At 52.2% G+C, this 17,314-nt stretch overlaps 1 protein-coding gene across 4 annotated transcripts in view; it reads left to right on the top strand.

Annotated features, from left to right (window-relative positions):
• PLXNA2 (plexin A2) overlaps positions 1 to 16,967 on the top strand; it is a 177,932-nt gene extending 160,965 nt beyond the window's left edge. For all 4 annotated transcript variants that reach the window (XM_064498218.1, XM_026111835.2, XM_064498217.1 and 1 more), the window contains exons 27-32: positions 4,387 to 4,486; positions 6,541 to 6,731; positions 7,362 to 7,531; positions 9,230 to 9,442; positions 9,712 to 9,862; positions 10,982 to 16,967. In XM_064498218.1, the coding sequence (XP_064354288.1) occupies positions 4,387 to 4,486; positions 6,541 to 6,731; positions 7,362 to 7,531; positions 9,230 to 9,442; positions 9,712 to 9,862; positions 10,982 to 11,077 (921 nt within the window). In that variant the 3' untranslated portion in view covers positions 11,078 to 16,967. The remainder of the gene's footprint in view (positions 1 to 4,386; positions 4,487 to 6,540; positions 6,732 to 7,361; positions 7,532 to 9,229; positions 9,443 to 9,711; positions 9,863 to 10,981) is intronic.
• The last annotated feature ends 347 nt before the right edge of the window (positions 16,968 to 17,314 follow it).

Raw genomic sequence — 17,314 nt, 5'->3', positions numbered from 1 at the left:
CAAGTCAAGTAGGGGTGAATATCAGGACCTGCCTCTTGACAGAGTAACATCAAGTCTCCTAAATTTCACACCTAGTCTTCCAGGACAAAGAACAGGAGTTTTGCCACTGAAGTTGTATAAAATTAGGCTGGACAGTGAGGATACTTTATTTTGCATTGGCCAGAGTGGACTGGGTGACCCAAGAAATTTTTCCTGTCTTTAGCTTTTGCAGCCTGAGCGCCTCAGTGCAGCCCAGGCTGTCTGCATAGGCACGTATCGGTTGGAAAGGGCTTCTAACGGTGTGTGAAAATTGTCAAAAGTGGTAAAGAAAGAGCTGAAGAAAGTTTGGGTAAGAGGAATCAAAGGCCTGTCTGCAGCAGAAGATAACTGCATTAATTGGGACCTGTAACCTACTACTGTCCATCACTACCTACACTGAAGTGTTTAGTATTTAATCTGGCATCTTCCCCTGTTTATACACCGTCTCGAGTCCATCAGCGTGACTCCTGCTGTGCAAGTTGAATGCAAGCCAGTATTGACAGCAGCCATATAATCAGGGAGCGAGGCAGAGAGAATGGCATAAATATGCAAAGTGCATGTAAAAAAGCAGCTCTAGAGGCAACTTTCCCAAGCAGCCTGAAGGATTTAAACACAGATTACTTTAAAAATCTCATGGGAGTTGGGCATATAAATTCCATTGTTGATTTTTAAAATCTGTTTTACCTGGCAGTTGCGAGGGATTAACCAACATGCAGGGAAGCAGTAAGACTTTATTATGCCTTGATCTTTAAAAGTCATCTAAGGCAGTCAGAAGTGAAATTCAGGTTTGTCTGATGTGTGTTGGGTGCGAGGGGAGGGAGCACTTTCATTTTAGTGCCTGTGGGAAATCTGAGCCATAACTTTACCCTTAAAATAAACGAAATCCTTGCAGCACTCAAGACACGGCAGCTATTCTTACCGTTTGAATGTCAGCTTTGCTCTGGAACAAAGTAGAAGTTTGCTGCCAAATATCGAAGTAGGTAGCAGTTGCACATGTCTCTCCCAGCTCTGGCCAGAACTCTGAGCAGCCAGAATAGAGCTGTCGAAGCCATAAAAAGAAGCCAAGTTCTCTGCACCGCAACAGAAATCTTGTCGAGGCAGGGCTTTTGCCAAAAACAAATAGCAGGTTTTTTTGTATTCCTACCAGGGTTTTTTTTCTGTTTGAGTAATACATGTTTTTATTAGGTATCAGAAATACAGATGCTCCAGAGCTATGCAGTAAAACAAATACGTGGGCAAAGGCACAGCTTAGAAGAGGCTATAAAAGCATCTGAGCTTTGAGCACTGCTCTCCCACCGTTTTAACCCAGAGTATCCAAGCAAAGAGACGGGGCCTGGCAAAGGAGTAGCCAGGGAATCTTGTCACCAGCAGGAATGTGGGAAGGGAGAACTAGCTGTTATAAAACAAGTGTGGTTCAAGCCAGAAAAATGAAATCCAGATTTCTCCGATTTCCGGAGGACCAGTGAAGGAGGTATTCACCCATTTCTAAAGATAATAAATACTAGCTCTGCAAAGCTATCTCCATTTTTTATTCAGAACTGCTTTTCCCTTGCTTGGTCAGATGCCTTTCCCCTTGCCATAGACTTTTATGTGCTGATCTGAAAGCAAAGTCCGCTCTGTGGCTTTGTGCACAGTAACTGGAGGTGCACACTCGGTGTTTTTGTCTGGTAGTATCGCGTGCACTTTGTGCTTTTTTTGAGAGGCACCATTACCTAGGAGTAATCATTGGAGCAAGAACCAGAAAGTCCTTGAGCCTCACAGTCTTGTCTGACCGATTTCTGGGCTCCGTTCACTCGGCAGCCCTGTTCCCTGCTGCTCCTCCGGGATCGAGGGCCAGCTCTTGCCGTGGACCGCACCGGCCTTCCTCCTGCTCCTCATGCTCAATGTCAGGGTGATGAGGTTTCTCATAGGACAGTTATTTAATTCCACGACTTTCTTCACTCCACATTTCTTTGCTAGAATTTTACATCATATCTTTATTTTCTACCTATCTAGGATGATAAAAATACACCATATATCTGCATCAACTGATAAAATGTATTTTTCATGGGAAAGCTTAATATGTAAAAGCCAGATTGGATTTTAAAAGAAATATAAATCTTTCTGTAATATTTTTGAATAGCCTTATAGAACTATATAGAGAATGGTATGCCTGCTGCTATTTCTTCATTTATAAAAATAGATTTATAGGTTAAATAGGTATAATTCTTTGTTAAAGTCTCTGGAGCTTTTACACTAAGTTATAAAGAATCATATTTCATTTGTATCGTATCCTTTTGGTTTCATGCCTGTTAAACTCGTTGGGAGAGTCTTACCCCCATGTGGTTTTACTAAAGTAAAATGAATCACCGAATTTAATATTAAATGATTTACAGTGGCTCACGCAGGGTTAACTCAGAGGCAGCAAAGCACGAATACCTGTCAGCCACTGGGAGTCTGGGAGGGCTGAGAGATTAGAAGACTATTTTAAATGAAAAATTAGAAGCAGAAAGGGAAGATTTGTGTAGAAAATGAGATCAGGAGCCACGAGGGCTTGGCCGCAGAGCCTCCGCCCAGGACTGGTTCGTGTTGCTCACATCTGTGCAGGCGGAGGATTAGCTGGACTCTTGCTCTCTCCAGCCTTGTTTTTCTTTTTCCTTTCTTTAAGGTGTTTCACGCAGCACATTTCCAGTTATTGGAAGAATCGGAATATTTATAAAGCTGTAAAGCAGTCAGTCAGCTTCTTGAGCGTCCCTAGGGCTTTACGGGAGCGTGGCAACAGGAGAGCGCGAGGGGGAAGGAGTGCGTGTTACAGCTGATGCTAATTTGTACGCTGGTGTTTTTCAGCTGACAAGAGTCATTCAACCCCAAATTTAGAGAGTGAGAGAGCTCTGTGTGTGTGCGTGGAATTCGTAGTGCCTCTCTCCCGGTTAACCGCACCGCTGGTGAAATTGCATCCCCGCGCGGCGGCCGGGGAATTGCTGCCTCCGTGCCGGCTCCGGGGCCGCCTCTGCATCCCGCGTGCTGGAGCGCTTGGGTTTCTCCAGGGTGAAACTGAACCGAAGCGGCAGCTAATAACAGCCTAAGAAAATAATATCACTGCTGATTGTTTCTTCCATTGACTTAATAAATTGAGTGAAGTGAGGCAGGAACAGAAGAGGAAATAACAGAGGTGTTTGAAGTGTTTTGCTTAGAAATATCTCACTTTTCCACTGTGAAGCACAGTGACTATTATTTCCACTATCACTAGCAATAATAATAACTCGCATTTATGTGAAACCTTTCATCTTAACAGAACCGAGGCCTTGCAGGGAGCATTATGCATTAAAAATTGTTCTGCTGCTAAGTGGAGCACGCAGCTCGCGTTGCCGTGGCAGACGTCGTACGAACGCTGCCCCTGTCGAGGGCGCGGGGAGATTCCTGGGAAGCAAAGTGCAGTTCCTGCTCCGGAGTTTGCCTGAAACTCCCATGTGAACTTCCCTAGATCCTGAATTTAATTACCTTATGGAGAGCAGCTTGATAGGACCCTGGCTTTGGGCAGAGCGATATTCCCGGGGCATGGCTGGGGCCGTGCCACCGAGCGCGGGAAGGGGAGTGTTGGGAGCAGTGGTCCAGAGACGAGGGAGAGAACTAGGAGGAAACTAGAAAGCTGTCTGATGCCGAGCAGAGAGCCAGCTGCGGGGCCCAAGGGCAGCACTGAGAGATGCTCAGGTCTGTTCCCTGCCAACCTGCACGTTCCTCATTAACCAAAATAAGTTTAAAAAAAAAAAACCTCCCAGTGACTATTAGACTTATAGGGAGGGTAAAATTAAACATGGCTACTAAAATCTGCTACAACAGAATCTTGTTAGCACTAATGTTCATTTATAGTTTGACTTCCCAGCATTTAATCCCTTCTCTGCTGCAACAGAGAGACTGAGAATTTAATACGTTAAAGATGGCTTTATGCCTCGTTCAGCTGTAAATCAAACTTTTAAAGTTCATAAAAATTGTTAAAATAAAAAGTGGTTTAATGGGAGTGTTTTATGGTCCATAACATTATTATAGCTGTTTTATTCCCTCTGCATTGTTACTTTAATTGGATCACAACAGGTCTTGAGATTCTCCACTTTTATTGGATAAAATATAATCTTAAATCAGAACGACCCAAAACGTCCTCAATATGTCTTTTGATTGATCGCTCCCTTCCTTCCGTCCCTTGTTGTTAAACTAGTCCCGGCCCACTGCAGCGTTCGACCGGATGGGAGTGCATCCGCCCGTGGAAAAGCAAGGGGGGCCCGGCGGGACGTCTTCCCCTCCGAGCTCCTCGCTGGGCCCTGGGGGTCGCGGTGTCCGCGGCGCGGAAAGCGGCTCTTGCTGATCTTTCGGTTTGATCTTTTGCCTCCGCAGGTGTCAGACCGCTCGGTGGTGGCTCTCGTTCCCAAGCAGACCTCCTCCTACAACATTCCTGCCTCCGCCAGCATATCCCGCACGTCTATCAGCAGATACGGTAAGACGCGGCGTTGGGCGGTGGGAAATGACGGTGCGCAGGCAGCGACCTGCGGTTCCCCTTGCCGCAGCTGGCGCTTCGGAGGCTGCCAGGAGCAGGCAGCAGCGAGCGCATCGGTGCCGGCTCCAACCTGCCGGAAAAGCGTCCTTGGCTCCCGGCTTTCTGCAAGGGCTTTTTCGCCTGGGAGCAGCGCAGCAGAACGAGAGGCTGAGAGGAGGGAGAGGGAAACGCGAGGCACGCCGGGGCGGCCTTTGGGAACGTATGTCCTAGGAAAGCCGAGAGAAGGGCTGCTGGCTGCCGGGCGGGATGTGCCCTGCTGCCGCCGCGGCCAGCACCGGCTTCGTGCCCCCTTCACGCACGCGGGGCTGCGGGAGGGCAATACCCGAGTCCCTCGTCAGCTCCTCCTGAGTTCCTAGCTAATGGGTCAAAAACGGGTAGCAACAGTCGTAACTGGGCGTGCAGGATTCCCCCACCTGGGAGTGTGTTATTTGCACAATAGCATGGTTAGGCCCTTCGCAGATGGTCCCTGAAGAGTTTACGCTCTGAATAAATGAGTCCGTTAGGTGCCAGGTGTGCATTTATAGCACTAAATCCACAATAATAGTAATAATATGCTTCCATAAAAGGTAGCAGCGGAAAATTCTCTAGCACGCTGATCTTTCATTATTTTTCTTTTTACACAATATTTTGCAAATGACAGCTCTCCTGACAAACTACTCTCCTTGTCTTGTTTATAGCTCCCAGAATAATTTTTTTCTCAGGCAAGGGTGCTGGAAAGCCATCCAAATGGTAAGAGGGTCTTCAGGCAAAAGCCATGTCAGGCTCTGTGTGTCGGAGAAAAGGCCATTTCTCACTGCGAAATGCAGTCCAGCCAGGAGTGCCCAGTGCTTCCCACTCCCCAGGTGATGGAAAAATCCAAGCTGGGTCACGCAACAGGAGTCTGAAGTTCTCATTGATCTATGTCAGATAGAAAAGCCTTTGCGAACTACAATATGAATTATCACCACTCATGTTAAGATTAATACTTCTAATTGTGCAGACAGAATTTAAATGAGATACTTATTTACTTTCCCCATTATATATCAGTACAGAGATGTGTTTAAAAATAGAATTACTAGATGCTTCCCTAGCTGTCCCCCTGTCTTTCTCCTTAATTACGTCAGTTGGAATACTCATTTGTCTAAGCCTTAATCAGGGATGAAAATCTAGCTAGTTTTGTAATGACTCCTGTATTTCCTTGTGCTGATTTATGATTGATCCCCTTACCCCTGCTGGGAAGGGTGAGCAGCGAGCTGCAAGGCTAAGCCGAGGAAATGCTGAGGTTCTCGGGGAACAAAGACCTTTAGCGAAAGGAGAAACGAGCAGTGTTGGCCTCGCCGAGCTGTTCTGCCCCGTGTCTGGGGCTGGAAGGGATCGTGGATGGGACCCAGGGAGACACGTCGTTCGGGAAGTTAAATATATCCCCCATCACTCCATAGTTCCTCAAGCAATTACGGGAGAAGCCCTTGGCTCCTCCACTTGGAACTTGCCCTCCCTGGCCGGCGAGGAGGGCGGGAGCAGGGAGCGCGGTGGGAATCACATCCCCTCGGGCCCAGAGGATGAGACAGCCAGGAGGGGATGTGCTGCCGGCTTGGTCCGCACTCAGCGCTCGGCTTGATCTTTTGTTGCTCCGATGAAAGCCTCAGGAGCAGAACTGCTTCTTTCACGACTCGCGGTTTCTGCCCTTTGTGCCGGTTGTGTCCGGCGGCTCGTTATCAGCTGCACAATACCCGTATCAGGCCTCTGATGCTGCGGGCTTTCGTGCGCAGGGCTAGCGTCCGGGAGCTGTAACTCGTGGAGGGATCTTCTGCAGAGCGGTGTCATCTCAGCTGATGTGAGTGGAGGATGTGAATGACTTAGGATAAGTTCCACATCTGAGCGAGCGAAGAGAAAGGCTCGAGGCTAAGGGACTCCATGGTTTCGGCATTAATGAGCATAATGGGGTCACTGAGAAGGGGCAGGGAAATGAGAAAACGTGCTTCCTTTGCCTATGACGGACTTCTGCTGTCTTCCAGACTCTACGTTCCGGTACACGGGCAGCCCGGACAGCCTGCGCTCCAGGGCTCCCATGATCACCCCGGACCTGGAGAGCGGCGTCAAAGTCTGGCACCTAGTCAAAAACCATGACCACGGAGACCAGAAGGAAGGGGACCGGGGCAGTAAGATGGTGTCTGAGATCTACCTGACTAGGCTATTAGCTACAAAGGTAACTGCCTTACGCTAACGTTTGCTTGGGAAATGTGTAGAGATGCCTTGATGCCCTGCTGGCCCTTGATTAGTCTTACACGTTCATTAGCGAATCTCACCTCCTGGTCAGGGATCGCGCCTGCTCTGCAGCCTGGCCTGGTACCGAGACAGACACGGCCCTGGTTTCCTCATGCTGCAGCCTTACAGTCAGTTACACGTTGGTGTTATAGCTGTAATACTTCATTCCTTTCCAAGGTATTAAAACTCTAAGAGTTGGAAAGACACCACAGTGCCTGTACATCACCAGCTTCCCCTGCCAGAGCAGGTCGTCCGGCCTCTCCCCGTGCGTTCGTCACTGCAGATAGCACGGGTTTGATTCGGGCAGCACAAAACACTGCATTTCACCTTAGCAATAAAGAGCAAGTGCAGCCATGGGGAGCTGCAGCCCAGAATATTACCCCAGAGCCCTTGCGCAGTGCAGTCAGCATTGCTAAGGACGCAGAGCTCCCTGATTCCTGCGGGATCCGTAGCTGTGCGTCTGTGGGGCTGCGCGGAGCTAGTGACAGCACCTGGGGTCCCTCCCGCCATCGCCGCGCAGCCCCGCGCGCGTACGTGCCGCCCTCACCTCGCTGGCTGCTGCTGCCCGTAGGGAACCCTGCAGAAGTTTGTGGACGACTTGTTCGAGACGTTGTTCAGCACCGTGCACCGGGGCAGCGCCCTGCCGCTGGCCATTAAGTACATGTTCGACTTCCTGGACGAGCAGGCGGATAAGCACGGCATCCATGACACGGACGTGCGGCACACGTGGAAGAGCAATTGGTAAGCACGGCGGAGGGGGCGGAGAGGGGACGGGCCTGGCTCCCGAGCACTTACCCGCGTCCTGGTGCACGAGAGACGGGGGCAGAGCTTTGGGAAGGGCTGGGGGCAGGAGTCCTGTAGCACGGAAAAATGAAATGAATCTCAGGAAATAGGTGCCGTTAGGTCCCTTCATTTGTTCCTTAAGTAGCCACGGCACGAGCACCCCTTGGCGCGCCCTGCGACCCCCTGCACAGGCCGTGCTAACGCTCCTCAGGCGGCTCCTGTGCTGCCCCAGTGCCCCTGCAGATGTGACGTGGGGCTTGAGTCTGGTCTGCCCCATCCTCCTCCCCTCGCCCGCTGGAGCACGGTGCAGCCACCTGCCCCCTCCCAAGCGCTCCCGGGCCCCTGGGGCTGCCGGGCAGGGGGAGGCGGCGGTGGGGGGGGGAAAGGAGCCGGCGCCGTGCAACCGACTCCGGTGGCAGCTCAGTTCAGCGGTCTGCAAACAACGGGAGCTGTTACGTCTCTGCTGCTGCTATTTTAGGATTAAAAGCTTCATGGGTTAGAAATTTACCTCTGTGAGGCAGGAAAAAAAAAAAGCACAACAAATGGTTGCTCCCTGAAGACTTTGTATTCTCCCCGCAGTCCCTCATGGTTTAAAAACCCTCTAATCATCACGTCTGCAAAAGCCGGATTCCCTGCTAGGACTGTGGGAAGCTAAAAACAATTTATTGAAAGCCTTAGAGGAAGGAGTTCTTAGGATAAAAGTGCTTGAATCACAAATACGGATGACACTTCTTCAAGCTCGAAAGAAGGATGTGCCAAACAGCAGAGATTATCCTGCCGGAGCGGTCGAGCCGCGTGGAGCCCGGCGTTGCCCGTCGCTGCCGAGGGGCAGGGAGGGCAGCAGGGGAAGGTGCAGATGTCAGGCTCCGAGCTAACCGCTTTGGTGGGGCTTCGCCCGGTCCTCTGGAGACCGGCCGCTGCCTGCGTGTCCCGGGGGGCACCTGAGCCCTGTCCTCTGGGAAGGGAGGTGGGGGCAGCGCCGTGACTTTTCCCGGGTATTAACCCGGCTGCGGCCCCCCCCCCGGAAAGGGAAGCGTTTGCTGGGGAGCAGAGGGCAGGAGGGACCAGCGCTGGTGGAAGGGCAGGAGGTGGCAGGGCTGGAGCTGGCGGGGACGTGGCCGAGCCCTTCGCCTGCGGTGCGGTAAGAGTTAAGGCTGCAGCCTTCAGCGCAGCTCGCTGGATAGGGAGAGTTGAGACTTGAAAGGTAATAGAAAGCAGCAGCTGTTTTTTTGATCCTGCTATACAGCCAAAGAAAAAAGGAATAATAATTCCCCTTTGATTGCAAAGGCCTCGGGATTTGGGGACAAAGCCTCTGATGCCTGCTGCACTGCTTCCCCGTGATGGACTGCGGTGCGGCCAGGCAGCGGATGATTAGCGTGGACTCCAGCAGCATCTCTGCCCCCGGCTCAGCCCTGCGCAACAGACTCTCATGTTAATGAACTCTGCGTAATGGACTCCTGGTGCAGCCTCTCGCCAGCACCGGCACACGCTGCTCCGCACCGCCTGGAAAAGAGAGCCTGCCCTGCGCGGGGGGAGCCGCCCCCCTCCCGCCTGGGCTCCTGCTGCCCGCCGCTCCCCCCGGGCACGGAAAACGCACAAAGTGGCCGTTCTTATTCTTTCACTTAACATTAATGCTGTTTCTCGATTTCCCTACAGCCTTCCTCTCCGCTTCTGGGTGAATGTAATCAAAAACCCTCAGTTCGTGTTCGACATCCACAAAGGCAGCATCACGGACGCCTGCCTCTCCGTGGTGGCTCAGACCTTCATGGATTCCTGCTCCACCTCAGAGCACCGCCTGGGCAAGGATTCCCCCTCCAACAAGCTGCTCTACGCCAAGGACATCCCCAGCTACAAGAGCTGGGTGGAAAGGTGGGCGTCAGCGCAGCGTGGGGGCCGCGTGCGCGCGGGGCTGGCCGGTGCACTGTGTTCCTGCTGCCTTTCCTGGGCTGAGTTGCTCCGGAGTGGTGGCTTTGCTCTTGATGGTGGGTGGCTGGTGCTCTTGCACTGAGCCAGTGGCACAGCTCAGCATTGCTGCTCTTACTTTCAGCACCCAGTCAGGGATTAAATCCCAAGGAGAAGAGGGGCATTTTGAGCCTCTGTGTTTCTCATGGGCTCCCCTTTGCCGTTTGTTCTCGCAGGTATTATGCAGACATTGCCAAGCTCCCAGCCATCAGCGACCAGGACATGAACGCCTACCTCGCGGAGCAGTCGCGCCTGCACTCCGCCGAGTTCAACGTGCTGAGCGCGCTCAACGAGATCTACTCCTACGTCAGCAAATACAGCGAAGAGGTGAGTGTCCCTGTGGCGATGGGCTGCAGAGTCCAGCCATCTCCATGGCATGCGCAGCGTGAGAGAGGACTCAGTTGCAGCATCCCTGCTGCCCCTATCCGTTCTGTTCATGCACAAAGATGTTCAGGTCCTGGCCGTGCCAGTAACGCACTTCCCAGGAGACTGGAGAGCTAAAAGACTGTGTGAGCAACTGAATTCCTCAGCCTTGGCATTTCCCCAGTGCAGCCCACTCCTAAATGCAGTGGAAAATCGTCATGACCCAGTGAACCTCCCCAGAAGCATCCATGTCTTCTGGGAACGGTGTGGCACAAATCCCATGTTGCAGTGATGCAGACTCCTGTTTGCAAAAAATTCCTGGCAGCATAAGCTCCTTTAATGAATGCATCACTTGAAACCAAGTTCTCGCCATCTGTTCCACCCCTTCATTTCAGTGTAAGAAGAACCTATTTTGCAATTACATCCATTAAAAGGAAGGTTTTTGTCATTTAATTGCATGTATGCATTTGTGATACAATGCCACAACCATTTTCCGATTAGGGTCTAAAATCTCATAACTTTCATGCTAAATGAGACAGGAAATGTAGAGTCCAAGGTACAAGAGTGGGAATGATTGCGTTGTGCTGGTGATGTGCGCTGAACAGTCCAACAAATAAATCAGCATGACTGTGGAATGGCACAGCGCTCGCCGCTTTGCTTTGCCATTTATTATTTAGGTTTCTTTGTTGGAGCAGAGCTAAGGGAAGGGATTTATTGTAACTGCAAAACCTCAGCAACTGAGTGTTACGTGCACCCTGGCTGGAAGGAAATCTTGAACCAGAGACAGGCTTGTCACTATTGCGCTCTCCCAGAGTCATTAACTGGCTGTTGCTACTCTATCGCCCAGGGAAATACTAGGCATTGCTAGTGCCGGTACTGTACGCTACGCTTGTCCGAGAAATATTCCCATGGCACCATCAGGACCGGATTTATCTGGTGCTTTTTACTGTCTCTATCTGTCCCACTCATCCCCGTTTCGAGAAGCTCCTGTCTCTGAATGCACGCCCAGCGCCATCCGCCCCCGCTCTCGCACTGACTTTCTTCTTCTTTCTCTCCTCCCCCCACCCCCTTTTTTCGTACCAGCTCATTGGGGCTTTGGAGCAGGATGAACAGGCACGTCGGCAGCGTCTGGCATACAAAGTAGAACAACTTATTGGTGCCATGTCTATTGAGAGCTGAAGAAAGGTGGTGGTGCTCACGGAGAAGAGCAGAGTATTGCAAGGACTCTCGGGAATTAAGAGCGGGAACAAGCAGGAAAGGCACTGGGGACACAAATACCGAGGTGTTTTCTGGAGGGAGCAGACACTGGCCCAAGGACTTGCTGTGTTCAAAACCACATCGAATGCAGTTTGAAGAGACAGGGAAAAAATAGACAAAGCATCTCAAATCAAATCAAGATGGATCAATTTTTTCAAGTATACATGGAAAGAAGGAACCTGGAAAGTCTGGATGTCTCCATGACTGCTGCTTTGCATGAAAATCGTTTGATGTATATTAGGAAATAAAACTTTATTTAAATTTTTTTTAAAAAAAAGAAAAAGGAAAAAAAATAAATAGAACAAAAAAACACAGAGACCACAGAGATTATCCTGGCAACACAGCTCAATTCCAATTTCTGTCTTCACGAGATTCCCGAAATATGGGCTCTGACATTCTGCGAATTGACTCTTAAGCGAACAGGAAAGTTTGGAAAGTGGAGACTTTCTTCATTCTGGGATCTCGTAAAAATATGAGCACAAGTTTGCACCAACCCTTTTTACACAAGTAAGATAACAGTTTAGCCAGGAAAAGGTTCAGTGGCAGAGTAAATTATAGGCACTAGAAGGAACTTTACCTGAACTGCAAAACCATCAGATCATCCAACCTGTCTTGAAATCCAGCTTTATCTATGTATTTATATAGTGTCTATATATATATATATATTTTTTAAATCCCATTAACTGTTGAATGAGGAAGGATCTGATTTTAAATGCTTTCCCCTTCTCGTCTCTGTTCCCCCTCAGCTGGTCGCCGGCCCCGGCGCAGCGACGCTGCGATATTCCCCAAGAACGTCCCGGCCGTCGCGGCGCGCGGTGCCAAGGAGGTGCTGTTAAGCTGGTGTTGGTGCGTTGTAGTTTTCTGCAGGTACAATTTGAGCGAAACCGGCTGGCTGACCTTTCCCGGTCGAGCACAGCTGGGGCGAAGCGTTTTGTTGCGTTTTGGTGGGTTGGTGGCGTTTTGTGGCAGCCACATCTGACTTCTTGCAGTAAAAACAAACAAAAACCCAATGTTTACAGTGAGTGATACTTGAAAAGATTAGACTTAGTGAGATGATGTATTTATTGCTTTTCTGTTTGACTCGCAGACGAGAGCAGAGCAGGCTCCGTTTGCCTTTTCCCGCCGGCGTTTGCAGCGTCGCCCGCGGGTCAGGCTTCGGACTTCATCCCTGCCGGGGAGGGAGCGGGCCCTTCGCCCTCGGCGGGAGGGGATCCCCGCCAGCGCCCCGCGTGCCCCCCGCGCTGTCCGTGTGTCTGTCTCAGCGTCCCCTTGTCGCGTTCGGTCCCCGCTGGCCCGTGCTCGTGTGGCCGGCGAAAGCCCGACGTTTGTGAGTGTCGTTCCTTGAAAAGACGCCAAAGCTCCCGTGTCCCTTCGCAGAGTGCCAGGAGGGGAAGGACCTCGTCCTTGTCCTCGTCCTCGCCGTCTCGGTGCCTTTTCCGCCGGGCTGCACCGCGCGTGCGGGAGGCTCCCCGCGGCCGGGAGCATCGACAGCCTGCCCCGAGCTGAGACGGGGGTGTGAGGAGGGCCGCCGTGTCCCCGGAGGGCAGCCGGCCCCCGGGCTCGAGCGCGGTTGGGAGCAGAGCCAGCCACGGGGGGAGCCGCGTTTGGAGAACTACTCAGGAACCTTGTCGTCTTAATTACCGTTCACTAAAAGCCATGCCAAGTCCACTTGCTCCGGGTAATCCACTTTTGTGAGGTTCTCTGGGCCCTGTTAATAGTTGGAAGAAATACTAATGACCGACCTTGTGCGATGAGCTCTTGACGCTTGCAGCAGCCCGCGTTTTCTACCTGGAGGGCTCTGATTTACCGAGACGTGGAGAGCGCTGGCACAAAAGGAGAGGATATAAGAAACGGAGCTGCGTACGTACGGCCTGTTAGCAGGAGACTCCCTTTCCCTGCGCGGTGAACCTAATTTCAAAGACAGCAAATGTCCAATGTCGAGATTGCCCTATTAAAGGCTGGCACCCCCGGGGCGAGCGCAGCGGTTGTGCAGGCGTCGCGGCGGCTCCTCGCCTGCCCACTCCTTGCTGCTCACATTGCAGGTGGTTGTCGAGTGTCGGGTTTTGAAATCCCCCAGATGATCTAATTTTTCACAGGTCTCTCTTGCTGTCCTTCACAAAGGCCCAGCATCTGGCTTCTGTGAAGGTTTCCACATACGTATTCCAGTTAGGGTCGTTGTTTTGAGTATTCCTGTTCTCCAGTTACTCAGATTCTTCCTCAAATCCCTACGGTACTCCAAAACCCCCAAAGGCAATGGGAGCCAAACAGTTCCAAATGTTAACCTGAACCATTTTTTTCCATGGGATTCCCAAAATGTGAGTACTGCCCAAAGCAAAGACCTGCTCTCCACGGCCTGGAGGCTGGTGCCAGCTCAGCCACGCGACCCGGCCTGGGACCTGGGTCTGATTTTCTTCACACCAGTTTGTGAGGCTGTTGCACAACTGAGTCCAGGCCCGCTTTCCTCCTCCTGGCCTCTGTCTTCGGGCAAGGAGCACCCGAAACGCAGCATTTCGTCGCTCCCGCCTTCCCGGCGTTTCCTCGGTGCAGGCTGACGTCCCGGCGCCAGGTCCTGTCCCGGTGCAGATGCCCCGCGTGGCCCTGGTGACACATCTGCACCGCGCCGGTGGGGTCGGCTCGTGAGCAGGCGTTAAGAGAATGGAGCGCGTGCAGCGTGGCGAAGCAAGGGCCCGTGTGCCAGGCGCCGAGGTGGGCCCTGGGGGGATTTTTTGTGTGTGGCGGGAGGAAACGGAGCAGAGGAAGAGAGAAAACCAACGGGAGCACTTTGCAAAGCAGTAAGCTATTCAAATTTCAACTGACCTCCCCAGGGAAGCAGCAAAAACATCTATTCTTCCATCTTCTGAAAGGGCATTAGACTGAGCGGGGTGGTGCAGGGAATGGCACGCTGCTGGCTGGAAGGGATGGCCTATAAATAATCTACCAAGTCTCTACTTATGGTGGCTGACATGAATTATAGATCTTTACAGGCAATTATACGGAATGAAGCAACATATCCCCTTGGGGCAAAGCCCTTGTAATCTGCTGCCCTGCTCACATCTGACTTCTCAGTTACTCCTTTGGGAACGGGAAGCTTCAGATCTCCACGTGGAGTTTTCTTTGCGCTTGCCGCAAACTGGACTCGAGGGCTGGTCAGAAGCGGGCAGTGACTTTGCCTTAGATGAAATGGTTTCACGTCCCTCTCCTTGCCCCCTTCTCCGTGCACGGCTGGCTGGGAGAAACAGCTCGGTGTTGTGATTCTCCAGTTCGCTTCGTTTCAGGTATTTCGACATCAAAGTGGGAGACGTCATTTTCTGGGATCTCTGTCTGGTGTTACTGCTTAAATAATTCCATTTAATCTTCTGCTCATGAGCTATCAAAGCATGCGCTCCGAGGGGGAGCCAGGTGCTAATCAAACGCTTCTCCACCTCGAAAGCCTTTATTAAAAACCCATAGACAAGAGCCTAACGTATAAGCAAGCTGGTCTCGGCGTGAGCCCCACTGTAGAGCCCCACAGCGCTGCGGCCCACCAAAGCACAGAGGAGGTGGATGGACATCACGGTCCGTGTTTCGCCATCGAGGACGAATCCCTGTTTGAAAGAAGGCAGGAGAGATCACAGCCAAACTGCTGAAGCCTTGGTGGGATTCGGCTTGCGACAGCCCGCAGCTGCGTCAGGAGCCACCGTGAGAACCCAGCGTGGAGGAGCAATCTACGGCCAGAGCCTCGCTGCTGGTGGGAAGCATCCTGGGCCGAGTACGTCACGGCGGGGAGATTATCCGAATAACGAACCTGGGCCTGAATGTGTAGGATGGCCATCCTTGCCCGCAGGGTCTCGGTGCTGTGACGGGACAGGGGCGCCGGGGCAGCCGAGCCCTTCACCACAGCAGTGCCTTCAACACGCTGTCTTAACTCCTTGTGACCCACCCCCACTTAAATTAGCTAGCCTACCTTTCAATGGATTTCACCAAAAATACCGTAATGTGTAACAACTTGGGTGGGTGCATCGAGGACAAAAGCAAGAGGACTTAAACTCAAAACTCTTGGGTTGCATCTTTGCATGCTGCCGACTCCGAGCGACCGCGCGAGCCATTGGAGGCCGCATCTGGCGGTCTGGAGGGCTTCCTTCGCTTGGTAGTCACGGTGTGCACACGAGGGCTGGTTTCCAGAAGCCCTGAGCCGCCAGCAGAGACGAGGAGCATCTCCGAGCGCGGCCTGGGAGGTGTCGAAGCCGGTGCCCACCGCGTTCGGTGCTTTAGCCCGTCCCGGCCGTCCCCGGGTCGGGCGCCGTCGGAGCTCAGCGTCGCGAGGACTCGGCTCGCCCGACTGGAGCAGGCTGCCTGGAATAAGCCGGGACACCAGGGAAAACTCACTAGCGACCTGGAGAGAAGGCAAAAACCATGTTCCGAGAAGGATATATAACCGACACAGAAGAGGCATTAAAATGCCACAAAGCTTCAATTGTTGTGTTCCAGAATCGCACCTGAACCGTCCAGCCTGGGCCGGCGTGGCCGCGCTGTGCATCGCTCCCTGCTCGCAAGCGACTGCAGCTGCAGCGGAGCCGGGCTGGCCGCGGTGCTCGGCAGCTCGGTGTGGACACAGCAGGTGCTTTTTTTTTATTTAGAGGTTAATTGGGGAAGCAATTTGGGCGAGAGATGTTGCTGCAGGCTCGGAAGACGCCGCCGTTCAGGCTCCGCTGGGCTCAGCAACCCTGGCTGTACGGTTTAAATGCAGGTCACTCAAATTAGTTTTACGGGGAAGAGAGGGGCCTCTGAGCACGGTCTGCTCCTTGCAGGAGGCTTGGTTGGAGGTCGAAGCACCCGGCAGTGCGCGGTGGCAGCTCTGTCTGGCAGCGAGGGTGCTTCATCCCCTGCCCTCCTCCAATTTTGCATTAAAACTCCCTGTTTTTCTGCAGTGCTGCTGCCCAGCTGCTGCTGGGGCTGCACCTGTGGCCACACCGACCGCCCCGGTTGAGCACGAGGGACCTGCTCTGCCCGTGCTGTGAGCGCTGCAGTGTCCGTGTCTATCCCTCCAGCCCCCTTTCCCGGCGTGTCGCCCATTCCCTCCTTCCGTTCCTTGCAGAAGTGGAGCATCAGGAGGAGGAAGGTCCGCAGCGGGCAGGAGGGTGCTGGTGAGGCCGGGCAGAAGGCAGGCGCACCTCGAAGAGCAGCCGTCAAAAAGCAAACCAACATTGGCTGATTTTGCCAAATTGTGTCACAGGTTCAGACGATACCGCAGTAAAATATCTGTCTGACATCGATGAGTGTTTCTATGTTTAATGGCACCTCGGGGCTGTTACCAGGAGTGGTGGGAAGCAGCAAGGGGAAGGGAATACGCAGGTACTGACGTCTCTGGCATCCCCCAAACGAGACCCCGAAGGTTTTAGAAAGTGGCGTCATTAGTCGTGGAGCAGCTTCTCCTCTTTCCGGACCCGCTCCTTAGAATAAATAAATGCCAGTTTTAAGGGATTTGTGTGTTGGCGGGGGGATGAGTCGCTCCGTGTCCTTGCCCGTCCCCCCTGCCCGGTCTCTGGCTCCTCCCCTCCCCGTTATACTTGACACACTGGAGTTCTGTATTATATATTTTTTTTTAAGATGATTGTCTGTTTTTTTGTTGTTTTTACAAGTGTTGTGGAAAAAAAAATGTAAGAAAGTTTAAGTATTTAAAAATGTTCCAAGGAAAAAAAAAGGGGGTTTTGTTATTATTCTAATATATTATTGTGTACCTATTGTAAATATGAAACACTCCTATTTTGCAAGCCAAGGACTCACTTTGTACTGTTGTTATATATAAATAAAGTTTACTGGTTAAAAAAACCCATCTCCTGAGCGCGTCCTTGTTTTCTGACGCTAGCTTCCCCCGCAGAGCCCAAGCCGGGGAGGTACTGCTGCCCCTGCTGCCTGCTCTGCTTCTGGAGATCCTTCGGTGCAAGGTCTTATCGTCTTTCCTAAATGTCCTTCAGCTCAGAAACGTCCTGTGGGACTTGCTAGTTGGTCTTGTTGGCGAAGGAGACGGCAGAGCTCCCTTCCCGCAGAGCCGGCCGCCGGTGCGCGGCGCTCCCGGGGCCCTGGGTGCACGGAGGGACCGAGGTCCTCGGGCAGGAGATGCAAACGCTGTTTGCAGCTAAAGGCCAGGGTGAATTCTTTGTGTTTTCCCTTCCTTGAAAT

This window comes from Dromaius novaehollandiae, chromosome 27 (assembly GCF_036370855.1).
Source record: "Dromaius novaehollandiae isolate bDroNov1 chromosome 27, bDroNov1.hap1, whole genome shotgun sequence".
Taxonomy (NCBI): domain Eukaryota; kingdom Metazoa; phylum Chordata; class Aves; order Casuariiformes; family Dromaiidae; genus Dromaius; species Dromaius novaehollandiae.
Note: the sequence above shows the minus strand (reverse complement) of the source record. Positions and strands in the feature narration are given on the sequence as shown.